Genomic DNA, 15944 nt, shown 5'->3' on the forward strand with positions numbered 1-15944 from the left:
TTTTTGTTGCCATCCTGTACCTGTCCCGCAGGTGTGATTTTCGGATGTACCGATTCTGTGCAGGTGTTGTTACACGTGGTCTGCCACTGCGAGGACGATCAGCTGTCCGTCCTATCTCCCTGTAGCGCTGTCTTAGGCGTCTCACAGTACGGACAGAATATGAGTATTTGCATCAATCAATTGGCATTTTTTTGTGCAATCACAAGGTTTCTGGCTGGTGCACACTTCCATTAAAGGGTAACTGCACCCACATTTCTGAATTTCTTAGATTTTTCCCAGACCTCAAAAGTGGTCTCCTGATGTGATTTAAGCATTGTTGTGGACTTAGAACATCCAATTTAGTTGTTTTTCTATTAAACAGGTATGATTTTGAGAGCAAAAACCTGGAAAAACCAAAGATAAATATCTGTTAAATTTCAACTGATTTTATAAGGCCTTATAATATCAGTCAGTTAACCTGACCTTTATGAATTATGAAGCCTTTATGTGCTTGTTTTGATTACATAAATGCTTCAAAATTCACAAGTGATGTTGGCTGATGAAGATTATCTCATAGAACAAAATGTATAAGATCTCTTAAGCCTGTGTTTAACACAGACCTTACTTTCTGCGTTTATCCCCAAAAAAACATTCAATTTCCCATATGCTTTGGCCATCGAGCCATGGCGGAGTTAGCCTGCGTTAGTGCCTACAAAAATGTTATTGCTCTCTATAAGGCTACTAGGAGGATGTTGTTGTTATAATTGGCTTTGCTGGTTTTCCTGTTAAGATTTTCTCTGTGTAATTGCATAAGAGCTGGTCATCCTGTCATTTAGGGCAAGGTTTGAGGAGAGGGATGTTGTGCTGTTGAAGTGATGAGTCTCCATGTCTCTTCTCTGACTTAATAATAATGGAGAGCGCTTTAAACACCTCTGGTTTTAGCATTTAACACAGTTCACACAAAATGTAGAGATTGACATGGGGAATAATACTTTGTAACACATGCTAATACCCCTCTCCCTCTCTCTCCTACTTTCCCTTTGTGGACTGTCCCTGCAGTGTGGCTGTTTGTCGGTTTGCCAGCGGAGGTGATGACTGGTATGTGCTGGTGGGGGTGGCCCGGGACATGATCCTTAACCCCCGCTCTGTGGGAGGCGGTTTCATCTACACCTATCGGCTGGGAGGGGGAGGGGACAAACTGGAGTTTATGCACAAGGTGAGTGAGTGACAGAGGATATGACTAATCCAGTGGTTTCTGGGTCTTGTTGACCACAGCTGTGTGCACAGGAATTCCCAGACTGTTATTTCTGAATGGTCATAATTGCCCCTTGAGAGTCAGAGTACTCTCATTCTTGCTTCCACCCCCTCCCCTTTACCCAACTCCCTGAGGGACGCAGTCTGACTGACAGAACTTTGTCTTTCCAGTCTCAGCGGGTCTTGTCTGTATTTTAGACTTTACATTTTTTTATTTAACCTTTATTTAACCAGGCAAGTCAATTAAGAACAAGTTCTTATTTAAAAAGGTGTTATTTTGAGAGCAAAAACCTGAAAACAATGGGGGGAAACGGAAACCTGGAAAAACAAAACCGAGAAAAGGGAATTTGGGGGAAAAACTGAAAATGGAATCAGGCAAAAAATAAAACCAGATTTTATAGGGCCCTATAATATGTCAGCATTACATTTTTGAATTATGAAGCCTTTATGTCACGTGTCAAACACAAGGCCCGTGACACATTTCTGTCCGGCCCTCGCAATGATTTGAGTTGTCAAATAATTTTGTCCCGCTTCCATAGCCTGCCAGAACAGCTTCAATGCGTCTTGGCATAGATTCTACAAGTGGAGCTAAACAATGCCAGGAAAATGCACCCCACACCATAACATATACTTTGTATCCCTCATTTACTCAAGTGTTTCCTTTGTTTTGGCAGTTACCGGTATGCCTAGATTCGGGTAGGCCGCAGTTTGGGCAGCATGCGAGCCAAATATACAGCTTGTTGCCTTGTGGCCATAGACATATAATCCATAGAAGGGTTTTGTAACCTCTTACCCTTGCAATTTGACTGTTAAACTGATGGATACACTAACAATGGATGCCAGTCCTGACTTGAATGGGAACTGCCATCTATGCATTATATTTCTATGGTTGGTTGTGGCTGTCGGTTTGCCTTGTGCAGATTAAAAATACAATCGTGGGAAAAACGTACATTTTGGAAAGCAAATGCCTACTGCTGAAAAGTGAAGACTAATCTCTCTGTAGAACCAATAGAAACAATGTTTAGCTAACAGCAGCACCGTTTTTCGAAGTAGCTCATCATGAGATAGGCTTTTGCCACGACGAGCGCTTCGGCCATCACCGTGCGTAGCCTATGGCTTCATCTTCATCATTAGGTGTCATCGTCATCATTAGGTGAGTGTGTGCCACTGGAAATTATATTTAGTAGCCTACTGTAGCCTATGATATATACTGTATATATATTTCCTCCTAATATTGTACAATCTGTGTGTCGCTTCATTGGCCTGGGCTATTGTTTGTTTGAATTCAAGACCAGCTTGGTCGCTGTTTGTCAGTCAGAGTAGCCACTCGTTTGTCATTTGTGTGGTATTAAAAAAGATTCAGCTATTGTCTTCTGTCATGGAAATGACGTAGAATTACATGAAATGCGTTTTTAAAAGGTAGATTTTTTTTCAGACCCTGTGAAGTTATGTTACCCATGTGTGGAAATCCCCAAAAATTCTCAGCTCAACTGTAGCCTATGCCACACGGCAAACGTTATGGCTTTATTATGAAGAGGCCTTTTCTTCTAAAGTAAATTTACCATGCATCGAAATGCATCTTGTTGCACGGATTTGTTTACGAGGAGGGGAGGGGGGGGCTATAACAAAACAATAAAATAAAAAGGCCCAGGGCCTATGATTTCTTAATCCGGCCCTGCATACAGCCCAGGATGCGCTGCACTACAAGTCACAGCAAGCACTGCCAACATGCTGCATGCCAAATGGCAGTGCATTGCCACCCACAGATCCACCCCTCCTCCCAGACCCACACATGAGCCAGCCAGTGCACTGTATCATATCATCATCACTAATGGCATTGACCGAATCTTCTACCGGAACGAAAGTTTAAACATGATGTAGGCTAAATGTCCATGCCAAGTTTCCGTTCCAAAGGGTCATTGCTGTGGCCTACACAAAATGTCATCTTGGTTGTCAAAAAGTTATAAGATAAAGGATTCACATGCAGGTATAAATGACTACTAAAGGACAATAGTACACAAGAGTATAAATGAGTCAACAGTTGAGTCGTCTACTTTATGAAATTACAGCCTGATGTGCTCGCATCGGTAAAAAAAAAAAAAAAAGATTTCAATCTTCAATTGTGCTGCTGTCGTGTGTCTCATTTACCGCAAGAAGCGGAGGGAAAGTGTAGACACATACCACAGTCCTAGCTAGGCTACTAAAATGTTGCAGTCTGGCTTCTGTTTTTAAAGGTTGACAATGAATTACCAAAAAACAAAACCTGCAGCAAAACACCATGCAAAGGAGAACCAAGTAGGCCTATTACAGCAACATTTGAGCAATAGCCTAGGCTGGCTACTCAACTATAAGACATTTTAAGTGCACCATACAGCAATGCTGCATTCAACTGCACCGGTGATCCATGCAAAGCAAAAAAATAAGTTTGTTACAACAAACTAGCTACATTTTTGTTATTTGGAGTTAAATACTTTTTTTGCAGCATATTATTTGCAAGCATCGCAGCAAAGGCTGGACAAATATTATTTATCAATTTTGTTTTAATATGTTAAATGCTATCTACAGCATCTTATGTACATAAGTGGACATTATAAAGGGCCATATTTTTTCTAATAAAACATTAGCCAGTTTGGGTCGTAGTTGTATGCAAGTTATTTTGTAAAAACTAAAAACATAGGCGGCTATGTCTGGCCAGTGACTTCATTGTTTTTTTAATATGGCCCTTGCGCTGATTGAGTTTGACGCAAGAGGCAAAAGGCCTCCTGTGGCCAAATAAAAATACAAAGACAAAACTGATAACACAGACCGAAGACACTGGCAACAGCACAAATACAACAGCAAACAAACAGTGGATGTGTGTGTGCAGGCATGCGTGTGGTGTGTGTGAAGTTAAACAACATGCTTCCTTACATAAGGCAACCCAAACTAGTGACAACTACAAACAACTACATGTCTCAACAACCTGTTCATCTATTTGTCCTTTGAACTTCTCCAGTGGACACCAGGTCCTGGTGTTTTAGGTTGGCTTGGAGGGAATTCCAAGACCAGGGGGCTGAGTAATGAAAGGGCCTTTGTCCATGGTCAGTTCAAAACAAAAGGCTGTGTGATACAGAGTTAAGAGCCTTCCGTGTAGAGCCTTGAGGCTTGCACATAAATAGTATCACCATAGACCAACACAGAGAGAGAAGTATGAAGATGTATGCACTAACTAAGTTGCTCTGGATAAGAGCGTCTGCTAAATGACTAAAATGTAAAAGTACAATGAATCATCTATTTTCTGGCGGCAAGGGAAAAACAAGCTTTTTGCAGGTAATAAAACCCAATACGCAGCTCGAGTTTCCTGACAAGGTTCTCCCAATGGGTGGTGAAGCTCAACTTCTCATCCACCCAAACTCCCAGAAATGTATGTTTTGACTTGCTCTACAGAATGTCCTTTCAAGGTAGTATGTTAATGACCTTCAAGATCAGTTGTTTTTTATATGGTAAAGGAATGTTGTTTTGACAGACTCCAGTGGAGGACGTTCCTCTGGCAATCGCTCCGTTCCAGGGCCGTGTGCTGGTGGGCGTTGGTAAACTTCTGCGCATCTATGACCTGGGCAAGAAGAAGCTGCTCCGCAAGTGTGAGAACAAGGTGAGACAGGGAGCCTGACGTCTCACACACACAGAAAAACACAAACACACAAGGATGTATAAGAAACTATTGACTCTACTGTGTAAACACCTGACCAGTTGGCAGTGTGGTAAGTGGCTGGTTAGGAAGGCTAACAAGCTCTCAGACCAGGAATTGTCAAGGGGTCAGATTGATGCTCCTGCAGCTGTCTTTTGTATTTGCACCCCTTGACTATTTCAGCATTTTTTTATTATTTTAATTATCATTTTTTGTCAACGATCTACACAAAATACTCTGTCAAATGTGCTCTCAATTCACTGGTATTTAGCTATGTTTTTTATCGATTGTAGGGCTGTAGCCACAGAATTCTGGTAGTTTTCAACCATCAATCACAACATTTGCAGCTGGCACAATACAGCCAATGCGCGCATGCTGCCTCTCGCCACAGTTGCTTCAGTGAAAATTCAATGTAGCCGAAAGAAAAATGTTTTACCTTTTTATATTTCAGTTGAATGTTCTTAGCACGGCACTTCCTTTACATTTGCACTCATATCGTGTACAGTTCATAACTTACAGTATTAGGATTTTTAGACATAGGTAACTGCCTTATTCATGTTTTTAAATGCTTTATTATGACATATTATTGACATGTAGTGAAAATTGATTTGTTTACTGCTGCTTTTTGTATTATGCTTGCAGTGTCCATTTATGATGGTATTTGATGATTCTGAATAATAATAGTTCTAAATATGCTTTATGAGCAGTGCAAATTAATTGTAAGTGGTTTTAATGGGCTTTCTCCATTCTGATTGCTTTATTCTGTTCAACCAAACTTCACTGTCAGTTTTGTCCAATTATTTTTGGTTGAAGTAGTCTTATTTGTAGAACATTGCATATAAATCGTCTTTTGTAGCCACAAACTCAACCAGTGGTTACCGTTTGCATAGTTATTTAATTCCAGCATTAACTTCCAGAAATGTAATCAATTCATTTCCTGCACTAATTTATCATGTACACACTGTCACATTTCTTTTGTCTTAGTATGCCTCTATTTATTTATTTATCAGAATAATTATTCTCCTCTTTGACCTCTATTAAATTGCAGTTTTTACTTTCGCCACGAGACAGCAGTGTGATGTTTTCCAGGGGTCTCTACTCCCAAAGTTGTTGACTTGTGCTTGCAAGTTCGCTAGTTGTTCTCAGCTGTTAGCAGTTTCTTACTGCTGATAAAACTGATGATTGCTATATATTTTGTCATTAGCGAATTATTTAATGTAACAAATCAAACTTTTAAATACCATTAGAGAAGGTACAGTTAAAATCCACACCATTGTGTGGATAAATACCGGTGTGTATAGTAAAATACAATATACCACCCAGCCTAGTTTGACTAACCTAAAATACTCACTTCAGGTTAAGGTCTCAAAGGAATTAAGTTAACCACTGTTAGAATTATTAGCGATCTAAGTGCAGCAGTCAAGTTGGGGAGAAGATTGATTTGTAAGAATCTCCTTCTAAAAGCAAAGATAAAAGGCCACAGCATCATCCATCCATCATCCATTGTACCAAAGGACAATTTACCACTGTCCACCGTTTGTTTAGGTTCCAGAACTTTCAAATAAAATCCATATGGCAGTCCATTGAGGACAGAGGTGTTCAGTTGATGTCATCCGTCTCGTTTGCAGCATGTGCCCAACCTGGTGACTGGTATCCACACCATCGGTCAGCGGGTCATAGTGACTGACGTACAGGAGAGTCTGTTCTGGGTGCGCTACAAGCGCAACGAGAATCAGCTGATCATCTTCGCTGACGACACCCACCCTCGATGGGTCACCACCGCCTGCCTGCTGGACTACGACACAATGGCTTCAGCCGACAAGTTTGGCAACATTAGCATTGTACGTGTACACTCTTTATTGTTCCTTTCTGACAAAGGTGTTGGGTATTATATCGGATACTACCTTTTCTCTAAAAGGAAGTGTTTGCCAGACGACTCATTAACAGTTTTATCCAATTTATGATATTTCAATGATGCCGCAAACATTTTGAAGGCTTTTAAACTTACATTTTGTACCCCCTCAGGTGCGCCTTCCCCCTAACACCAGCGACGATGTGGATGAGGACCCAACTGGGAACAAAGCGTTGTGGGATAGAGGTCTGCTGAACGGAGCTTCTCAGAAGGTACAGGCTTTCTGCTCCTCTGTCACAGCATCACAGCTCTATAGAGACAGGATCATGGGAGAACTGTTGTCTGTCTGTCTCGCTCTCTGGATCACTGTTTGTGTCTTGGTGGAGTTGTGGTTTGCCTCATCCCAGACCTGCTCTCCAATCCTTGGAAGCTCTCCAGGCCAATTTGCTGTTTTCCATTTTGCTGTTTATTGGAAGATTTTAAGAGCTAGAAGATGTTTAGGTAGTCAGTGGGAAATTCCCTACACTTGGGCTTATTGTGGGCAATTGGTAAAAAGGGTGCATATAAGCAATGTTTTCTGGTTGTGTCATGAGTGAGAATTGTTCTGTAAACCCCTGTCTGTGCCTGACCCTTTTCCATGTCTGTTCCCCTGTGTCAGGCTGAAGTGATTATGAACTACCACATTGGGGAGACGGTGCTGTCACTGCAGAAGACCACACTGATTCCCGGAGGCTCGGAGTCTCTGGTCTACACAACTCTGTCTGGAGGTATCGGCATCCTGGTGCCCTTCACCTCCCACGAGGTACCTCACACACCACACACTCACACACATACAGTGCGCTCAGAAAGTATTCATACTGCTTGACTTATTCCACATTTTGTTGTTACAGCCTGAATTCAAAATGGATTAAATATTTAAAGTGAAAACGTGTTTTGAGAAAGTTTTGCAGATTTATTATTAATGAAATACAGAAATATGTAAATTACAGTCCTGTGTAGCTCAGTTGGCAGAGCATGGCGCTTGCAACGCCAGGGTTGTGGGTTCGATTCCCACGGTGGGCCAGTATGAAAATGTATGCACTCACTAACTGTAAGTCACTCTGGATAAGAGCGTCTGCTAAATTACTAACATGTAAATCTATTCACACCACTTTGCTATGACACTCCATATTGAGCTCATGTGCATCCAGTTTCCTTTGATCGTCACTACAACTTGATTGGAGTCCACCTGTGGCCAATTCAATTGTTTGGACAGGATTTTGAAAGAAACATACCTGTCAATATAAGGTCCCACAGTTGACAGTGCATGTCAGAGCAAAAACTATACCATGAAGTTAAAGGAACTGTCCGTAGATCACCTAGATATATATGACTCATCACAATTCTCTGGGGAGGGGTATAAAACAATTTCTAGAGTGTTGGAATGTTTCCAAGAGCACAGTCGTCTCCATTGGGAAATAGAAAAAATATGGAACTACCCAAACTCTGCCTACAGCCGGCCGTCCGACAAAATTGAGCAACCGGGCAAAAAGGACCTTGGTCAGGGAGATGACCAAGAAATGACCACTCTGATAGAACTACAGAGTTCCTTGGCTGAGATAGGAAAACCTGCCAGAAGGACAGTCTCTATAGCACTTCACCAATCTGTGCTTTATGGGAGTGGCCAGACGGAAGCCACTCCTGATAAAAAGGCACGTGACAGCACACTTGGAGTTTGCAAAAAGGCACATGAAAGACAGAGCATAAGGGTAAAGATTATGTGGTCTGAGACGGCAAACATTTTACTCTTTGGCCTGAATGCAAAGCGTTATGTCTGGAGAAAACCAGGCACAGATAATCACCTGTCTAACACCATCCCTACTGTGGGGCATGCTGGTGGCAGCATTTTTTTTATTTTGTCATTTTAGCAGACGCTCTTATCCAGAGCAACTTACAGGAGCAATTAGGGTTAAGTGCCTTGCTCAAGGGCACATCTACAGATTTTTCACCTAGTCGGCTCGGGGATTAGAACCAGCGACCTTTCGGTTACTGGCACAACGCTCTTAACCACTAAGCTACCTGCCGCCCATCATGCAATGGGGATGCTTTTCAGCGTCAGGGACTGGGAGACTGGTAAGGATAGAGGGAGGTAAGGATAGAGGGAACAATGAATGGAGCCAAATACAGGCAAATTCTTGATCAGAACCTGCTTCAGAGTTCAAACTAACTTAGACTGGGGCCAAGATTTACATTCCAACAGGACAATGACCCCAAGCATACAGCCAAAGCAATGCTGGAATGGCTTCAGAACAAGAATGTGAAAGTCCTTGAGTGGCCAAAGCCCAGACTTGAATCTCATTTGATTTTCTGTGAAAAAACTTGGCATTCCACATGAGAAAGGATGCAGAGTCCTCATGTAACCTAATACCGGCAACTTCAGGAGAGTAAAGCCAATAGGAGCGGCAGGAGGATGGTCAGGTTACGTTTTTTTCTTCTGGTTATCTTGATCTCTGGCTCCCTCGAGTCATTTGTGTCTTATTTCATCAAACAGTGCGCTTAAAGCATCCGACAAGCTCAATGCATATATAGTTGATTTTATTAAAACACATAAGGTGTGTCTACAGTGCATTCGGAAAGTATTCAGACCCCTTGACTTTTTCCACATTTTGTTACTTTACAGCCTTATTCTAAAATGGATTGCATCACATTTACATTTTAGTCATTAGAACCAGCGACCTTTCGGTTACTGGCACAACGCTCTTAACCACTAAGCTACCTGCCACCCATTAATTGTTTTCTTCATCAATCTACACACACTACCCCATAATGACAAAGCGAAACAGGTTTTTAGAAATGTTTGCAAATATTACCTTTTTTTTTACAGAAGTATTCAGACCCTTTGCTATGAGACTCGAAATTGAGCTCAGGTGCATCCTGTTTCCATTGATCATCCTTGATGTTTCTACAACTTGATTGGAGTCCACCTGTGTTACATTCAATTGATTGGAAAGGCGCACACACCTGTCTATGTGACCGACCGCCTCGATTCGATCTAATGTAGCAAATTTTGAAATTGTGTTTTTTACATTGGATAAAAGTAGAGGCTCAGAGCTAGAAATGGTATATCATAGACTGCAGTTGAAGAACAATGGGAAAATAATTATGCTTTGAAAGTTGATAAACTTGTAACCCCACTTTTGAGAAAATGGTCCTTGAATGTTTTGGTACACCTACTGGAGAGCTCTTCTTTGTCAACACCCATTCGGCATCGTTCACACCCTCTTAAGCCTTAGCCCCACCCATCTCTTTAAGGATTCACATGTGAGGCCATTTGCTAAACAGAGTGATTAGTTTAGTAAACAACCAAATATTTCAAGACAAAGTGGTGAAAGTAGTAGCCTACAATAAGGAAAAACTCCAGATAAAAATACACTATCTAGTAATTGGCCAATATCCTAATCTGACTTTGGTGCATGTCATGTTCTTCACATTACCATCTCTGGTAAACCCACACTATAGCAAATCAAATAAAAAGTTGATTTGCCACATGCACTGGATACAAACAGTACAGTGAAATGGTTACTTGCATAGTAGTAATATCAAAAACAAAGTGTCTAGATACAAATATTTTATAATTATTACATGACGCTTACCTGACATGCTTGTCTAAATTGATGGGTCATGTGAAGGAAATGCTATAACCAACCAACATCTAGCTAAGTGGATGGGTCACTATTGTCTAGACATGCACACATGTTCATTAAATACAAACGATGGCCGTAATCACCCCCAGACACACCTGGCTAACTTGATGGGTCATGTAATCATCTGGTAAAGAGTTTTGTTTAGAGATGTATTTTGTTTAGACATGTAGCTAGCTTGCTAAACAATGAACTGGCATAATCCCAACTCCTACTACTACCAACCAATACAAACATTGTCATAGCTGTAGTATGAATCTGCAGGTAGCTAAAGCTAACCAACCAGGTTCAATGTTAGCTAGCTAACATTAGGCTATAACTAAGAATGCAAATGGTTTTCTGAATTGAATAATATTACTACACAGATCATACCCGTAACGCTAGCTAGCGAGCCAGCAAGCTAACGTTCGCTAGCTAGTTAACAGTACGCTTTAACTTGCAATGAAAATGACTTCCTGTCAAAATTAGAAACGTATAATATCTGAAAATTTAGCTAGACTCTTACCCTTATACATGGATGAACGCTTCATGGCAGACTGGAACCATTTAACTCAGTTTTGTTTGTAGCTACATATTGTTTGGCAAGCGTTGTCAAGTCACTCTGGTTCACACTGACCGTGGAGTGTGCAGAAAGTAGCAAATCACTTTATCCAACTGATCTGTTGATTAGCGCCTGCTAAATTCAGGGCATCAATGTTAAGAAAAGTAGCAAAACTTTTGTAGTTCTCAGTGGCTAATGTTATATATTTCAAAAACGAGGTTGAAAGGACTATCAACACATACTGAGCAGCTCACGTTATATAAACAGAAGCATGCAGACCAATCCAAACTCATCTCCCGGCATGTCCAGCCCATCCATTATCTCAGCCAATCATGACTAGCGGGAAGGTTCCTATATTTTTCCATGGCTAAACCAACTAGGCTCGTAATTTAACAATTTTATTTGTATTTATGGATGTAATACAAGCTTGATATTAAGGCACATGAAAGTTCACATGTTCCAGAAGGCATTTCTGCCAAAAAATACATACAAAAATGTTTGATAAAAAATGTTTACATTCAAATACCTCTAATGTGAAGTAGTGATGTGCAAGATATGCCTAGTTTCCTGAAACTAGTCACATATAAGGTCCCACAGTTTACATTGCATGTCGGAGCAAGAACCAAGCCATGAGGTCGAAGGAATTGTCCGTAGAGCTCCGAGACAGGATTTTGTCGAGGCACAGATCTGGGGAAGGGTACCAAAAAATGTCTGCAGCATTGAAGGTCCCGAAGAACACAGTGGCCTCCATCATTCATAAATGGAAGAAGTTTGGAACCACCAAGACTCTTCCTAGAGCTGGACGCCCGGCCAAACTGCGCAATCGGGGGAGAAGGGCCTTGGTCAGGGAGGGGAGCAAGAACCCGATGGTCACTCTGACAGAGCTCCAGAGTTCCTCTGTGGAGATGGGAGAACCTTCCAAAAGGACAACCATCTCTGCAGCACTCCACCAATCAGGCCTTTATGGTAGTGGCCAGAAGGAAGCCACTCCTCAGTGAAAAGCACATGACAGCCCACTTGGAGTTTGCCAAAAGGCACCTAAAGGACTCTGACCATGAGAAACAAGATTCTCTGGTCTGATGAAACCAAGATTTGAACTCTTTGGCCTGAATGCCAAGTGTCACGTCTGGAGGAAACCTGGCACCATCCCTACGGTGAAGCATGGTAGTGGCAGCATCATCCTGTGGGGATGTTTTTCAGCAACGGACTTGGAGACTAGTCAGGATCGAGGGAAAGCTGAACGGTGCCAAGTACAGAGAGATCCTTGATGAAAACCTGCTCCAGAGTGCTCAGGACCTCAGACTGGGGCGAAGGTTCACCTTCCAACAGGACAACGACCCTAACCACACAGCCAAGACAACGCAGGAGTGGCTTCAGGCTACGTCTCTGAATGTCCTTGAGTGGCCCAGACAGAGCCCGGACTTGAACCCGATCAAACATCTCTGGAGAGACCTGAAAATAGCTGTGCAGCGATGCTTCCCATCCAACCTGACAGAGCTTGAGAGGATCTGCAGAGAAGAATGGGAGAAACTCCCCAAATACAGGTGTGCCAAGCTTGTAGCGTCATACCAAAGAAGACTCGAGGCTGTAATTGCTGCCAAAGGTGCTTCAACAAAGTACTGAGTAAAGGGTCTGAACACTTATGTAAATGTGATATTTCAGTTTTTTTATTTTTAATAAATGTGCAAATATTTCTGGAAATCCTGTTTTTGCTTTGTCATTATGGGGTATTGTGTGTAGATTGATGGGGGGGAAAACAATTTAATCCATTTTAGAATAAGTATGTAACGTAACAATGTGGAAAAAGTCAAGGGGTCTGAATACTTTCTGAATATATGGAAAAATACACCTTTTACAATTTCAACTAATCGATTGTTCGAAAGAACAGACGACTTTAGCCCGACAATTATAATTTTTTGTCAGGACAGGCCTAATTGATGGCGAAAATTAATTGATGGTGTGCCTCTCTGTCCTCAGGATCATGACTTCTTCCAGCACTTAGAGATGCACATGCGCTCAGAGTTCCCCCCTCTGTGTGGCAGGGACCACCTCAGCTTCCGATCCTACTACTTCCCTGTAAAGGTGGGTACTACCTGAATAGGTTGCATTACTATTCCCGTAGGATGGTGGGGCAAAGAAAGACACACTTTATACTCCCAGCGATGTAGAGGGAATGTGTCCAGAGGACACCAATATATGTTTACAAATGGAATCTGATACCAAATATTCTGGGTGAAAAGTTATGCCAGGAACCTACTATTGCGTGTGGTCTCTTCAAGTCCAGTACATTTGGCTGGATCAGTTTTTGTATTGTATTTATTATGGATCCCCATTAGCTGCTGCAGCTACTCTTCCTGGGGTGCAGCAAAATTAAGGCAGTGTTACATTTTTAAAACATTACAATACATTCATAACAGATTTCACAACATTAAGTGTATGCCCTCAGGCCCCTACTCTACTACCACATATCTATAACGTGTGTGAATATGTTTGTTGCTTCACAGTCCCCGCTATTCCATAAGGTGTATTTTTATCTGGGGTTTTTTCAATCTAATTGTACTGCTTGCATGAGTTACTTGATGTGGAATAGAGTTCCATGTAGTCATGGCTCTATTTAGTACTGTGCGCCGTCCATAGTCTGTTCTGGATTTAGGGACTGTGAAGAGACCTCAGTAGACATGCTGTGAATTATTAACAGATTGCATGCGGTCTCTGTTGAACAGGATTGCGGAAATCAGAAGCCTTGTTCTTTGGCCATCCAGACAGTCTTACCTAGTGTGTCTGACCCTCTCTCCTGTCTGTGTGTGTGTGTGCAGAATGTGATAGATGGAGATCTGTGTGAGCAGTTCAACTCCATGGACCCCCACAAGCAGAAGAGTGTTGCTGAGGAGCTGGACCGTACCCCCCCTGAGGTCTCAAAAAAACTGGAGGACATCCGCACACGCTATGCTTTCTAGAACCCTCATGTACTGTACATACACAAACTGTAATTTACAACAACTTACATTTTGAGACTGTGCTGCGTTGTGTTAACATGAGGAGCAGGTGAGAGCTTTCTTAGTTTCCTGCCGAAAAGTTGACAGAACATAGTTTCCTTGCCTCTTCACCATCTATGAACACTGAATCTATCTTTAGGCCCTGGTATGTTTATTAGGCCTATAAAAACGTCACTAATTGTGGTGAATGGTGTTAACTGTCTATGGTGAATATTTACCCCATGGTTTTCACTCACATGTCATTTAAACCTAGCTGGATTCTTTAGAATTTATCATGCGTCTAGCATCAGTGCTTTAGACGGTCTCATACAGGAGCAGTCGCTGGGTTTTCAAGCGTGAGAAGCATGGCCTAGTAAACCCTTTGATAGAATTAGCTCAACTGTTTTTGCATTGTGTGATTTGTTTAAGCGATCCGTTTGAAGTATTTTTGCTTTAACTGAGTGCCACAAATGAAATGGATTTTCTTTTAATTTTCTGTATCGATTTGAATCCTAAAAAATGTTTGAGTCTCCAGCAGCTGTTTATTTTGTGCTTAAAAAGTGAGTTCCTTTGATGGACAAATTGTCCATATCTATTACACAGGATGACAGGATTGTGGACAATAGCGAAGGAAAAGCCACACTTTAGAAGAGAAATAGCATTCTCTATTAGTCATGAGAAAACGGAGGCAGACAAATTTGTAAATAAAGTGTTTTTTTAATCTCTTGTAATGCCTTGTCACATTGTCTGTTATACTTAATGTGGGAGAGGCAAAGGAGCAGTGAGTTTTAACAATATTAGCATAGTTTACTGTTAAATTTGATAACGAAGTCCGCTCTGATTTTGGCTTTCATTTTACAATAGGCCTTTTGGGTCTTGTTTTTCAGTCTGCTCTCATGGACGGAATTTGGAAACGGCTATAAGGCTTAGCCAATCAGATATGCAGAGGTTGATTGTAAGATCAATCTATTTTATGTATGAATGAATCATGTCTATATCCCTCCCTTTGAGATTATTTGCACTCCGGGAGATTAAATGCCAAAGAAAACAGAAGGAAACTGGTTTTGTGTTTGCTGGTCCACCTGGATGTGGCCAAAATGTCATGCTGACCTTTCCTGAGTGGTAGTAGAGGTAAAGGAATAACCATTCAACCTCTGATATGAAGGACAGAGCAAATCATCCCCCAATTCTTGAAGTAAGGAAGTTACTGTGTCTGTTTGGTGCATGCTTTTGATGTGGTCACTCACCTCAGACCTATTATTGGGCTTGTCACAAGGTCATATAAAATGTGAATGTGATAGCATGTTCTGAAAGGCCATTTTCATGTTAGGAATTATAATGACCTGGTTAAATCAGACTGATTTCAATGTTATTTTTAATTGATAAGCAATTTTTGTGCATTACTATTAGTTAGTAAGGCAATTAGTCAATGTTGTGACAGGGGTATTAGGACATTTGACCTGTATCTTGAGTATTCAAGTTATGGCACTGATGCCCTACAACTATGATATTGATATGGAGTTAGCAGAGGGTTATGTTGAGTCACTGCCTCTTCCTCTACTTTTCATTTTCAACGTGTCATTCAACAGGAGAACAAAATACCATTGTGCCATTCTCGAGGTTGGTGTTGTGCCATTCTCGAGGTTGGTGTTGTGCCATTCTTGAGGTTGTTGAGATTGCTGGGAATATAGGTAGTTAGGCATAGTGCATAGAAATGTTTGTAAACTGTGGTAACTTTCAGTGAGGTTGTTTGTGCATATTTGTGTGATCAGTGTTACACCCCAGTGGATGTTTGTTATTATGGCTTGAAGAGGTGCTTATTCTTTGGAATTTGGTTGTCATTCACCACAGTTTGACTGAAGACTTAACCAGTTGCCATGTTAATGTGGTTTCTCAAAATTAGGGTAAAACATCCTTTCTGCTGGCCAGATAGACGTCCCAATTAAAGGCCTGCTTTCAAAATGCATGCAATTTTACATAAAAAGTTATACTTGGT

At 41.4% G+C, this 15944-nt stretch overlaps 1 protein-coding gene across 1 annotated transcript in view; it reads left to right on the forward strand.

Annotated features, from left to right (window-relative positions):
* Positions 1-15944, forward strand: part of sf3b3 (splicing factor 3b, subunit 3) — a 32842-nt gene extending 16898 nt beyond the window's left edge. Inside the window, exons 21-27 of the mRNA XM_084168770.1 lie at positions 1039-1195; positions 4739-4864; positions 6529-6741; positions 6926-7024; positions 7411-7554; positions 12951-13055; positions 13790-15944. Coding sequence (XP_084024896.1) covers positions 1039-1195; positions 4739-4864; positions 6529-6741; positions 6926-7024; positions 7411-7554; positions 12951-13055; positions 13790-13930 — 985 coding nt within the window. The 3' untranslated portion in view covers positions 13931-15944. The remainder of the gene's footprint in view (positions 1-1038; positions 1196-4738; positions 4865-6528; positions 6742-6925; positions 7025-7410; positions 7555-12950; positions 13056-13789) is intronic.

The sequence above is a fragment of the Coregonus lavaretus genome (genome assembly GCF_964263955.1).
Source record: "Coregonus lavaretus genome assembly, chromosome: 9".
NCBI lineage: Eukaryota > Metazoa > Chordata > Actinopteri > Salmoniformes > Salmonidae > Coregonus > Coregonus lavaretus.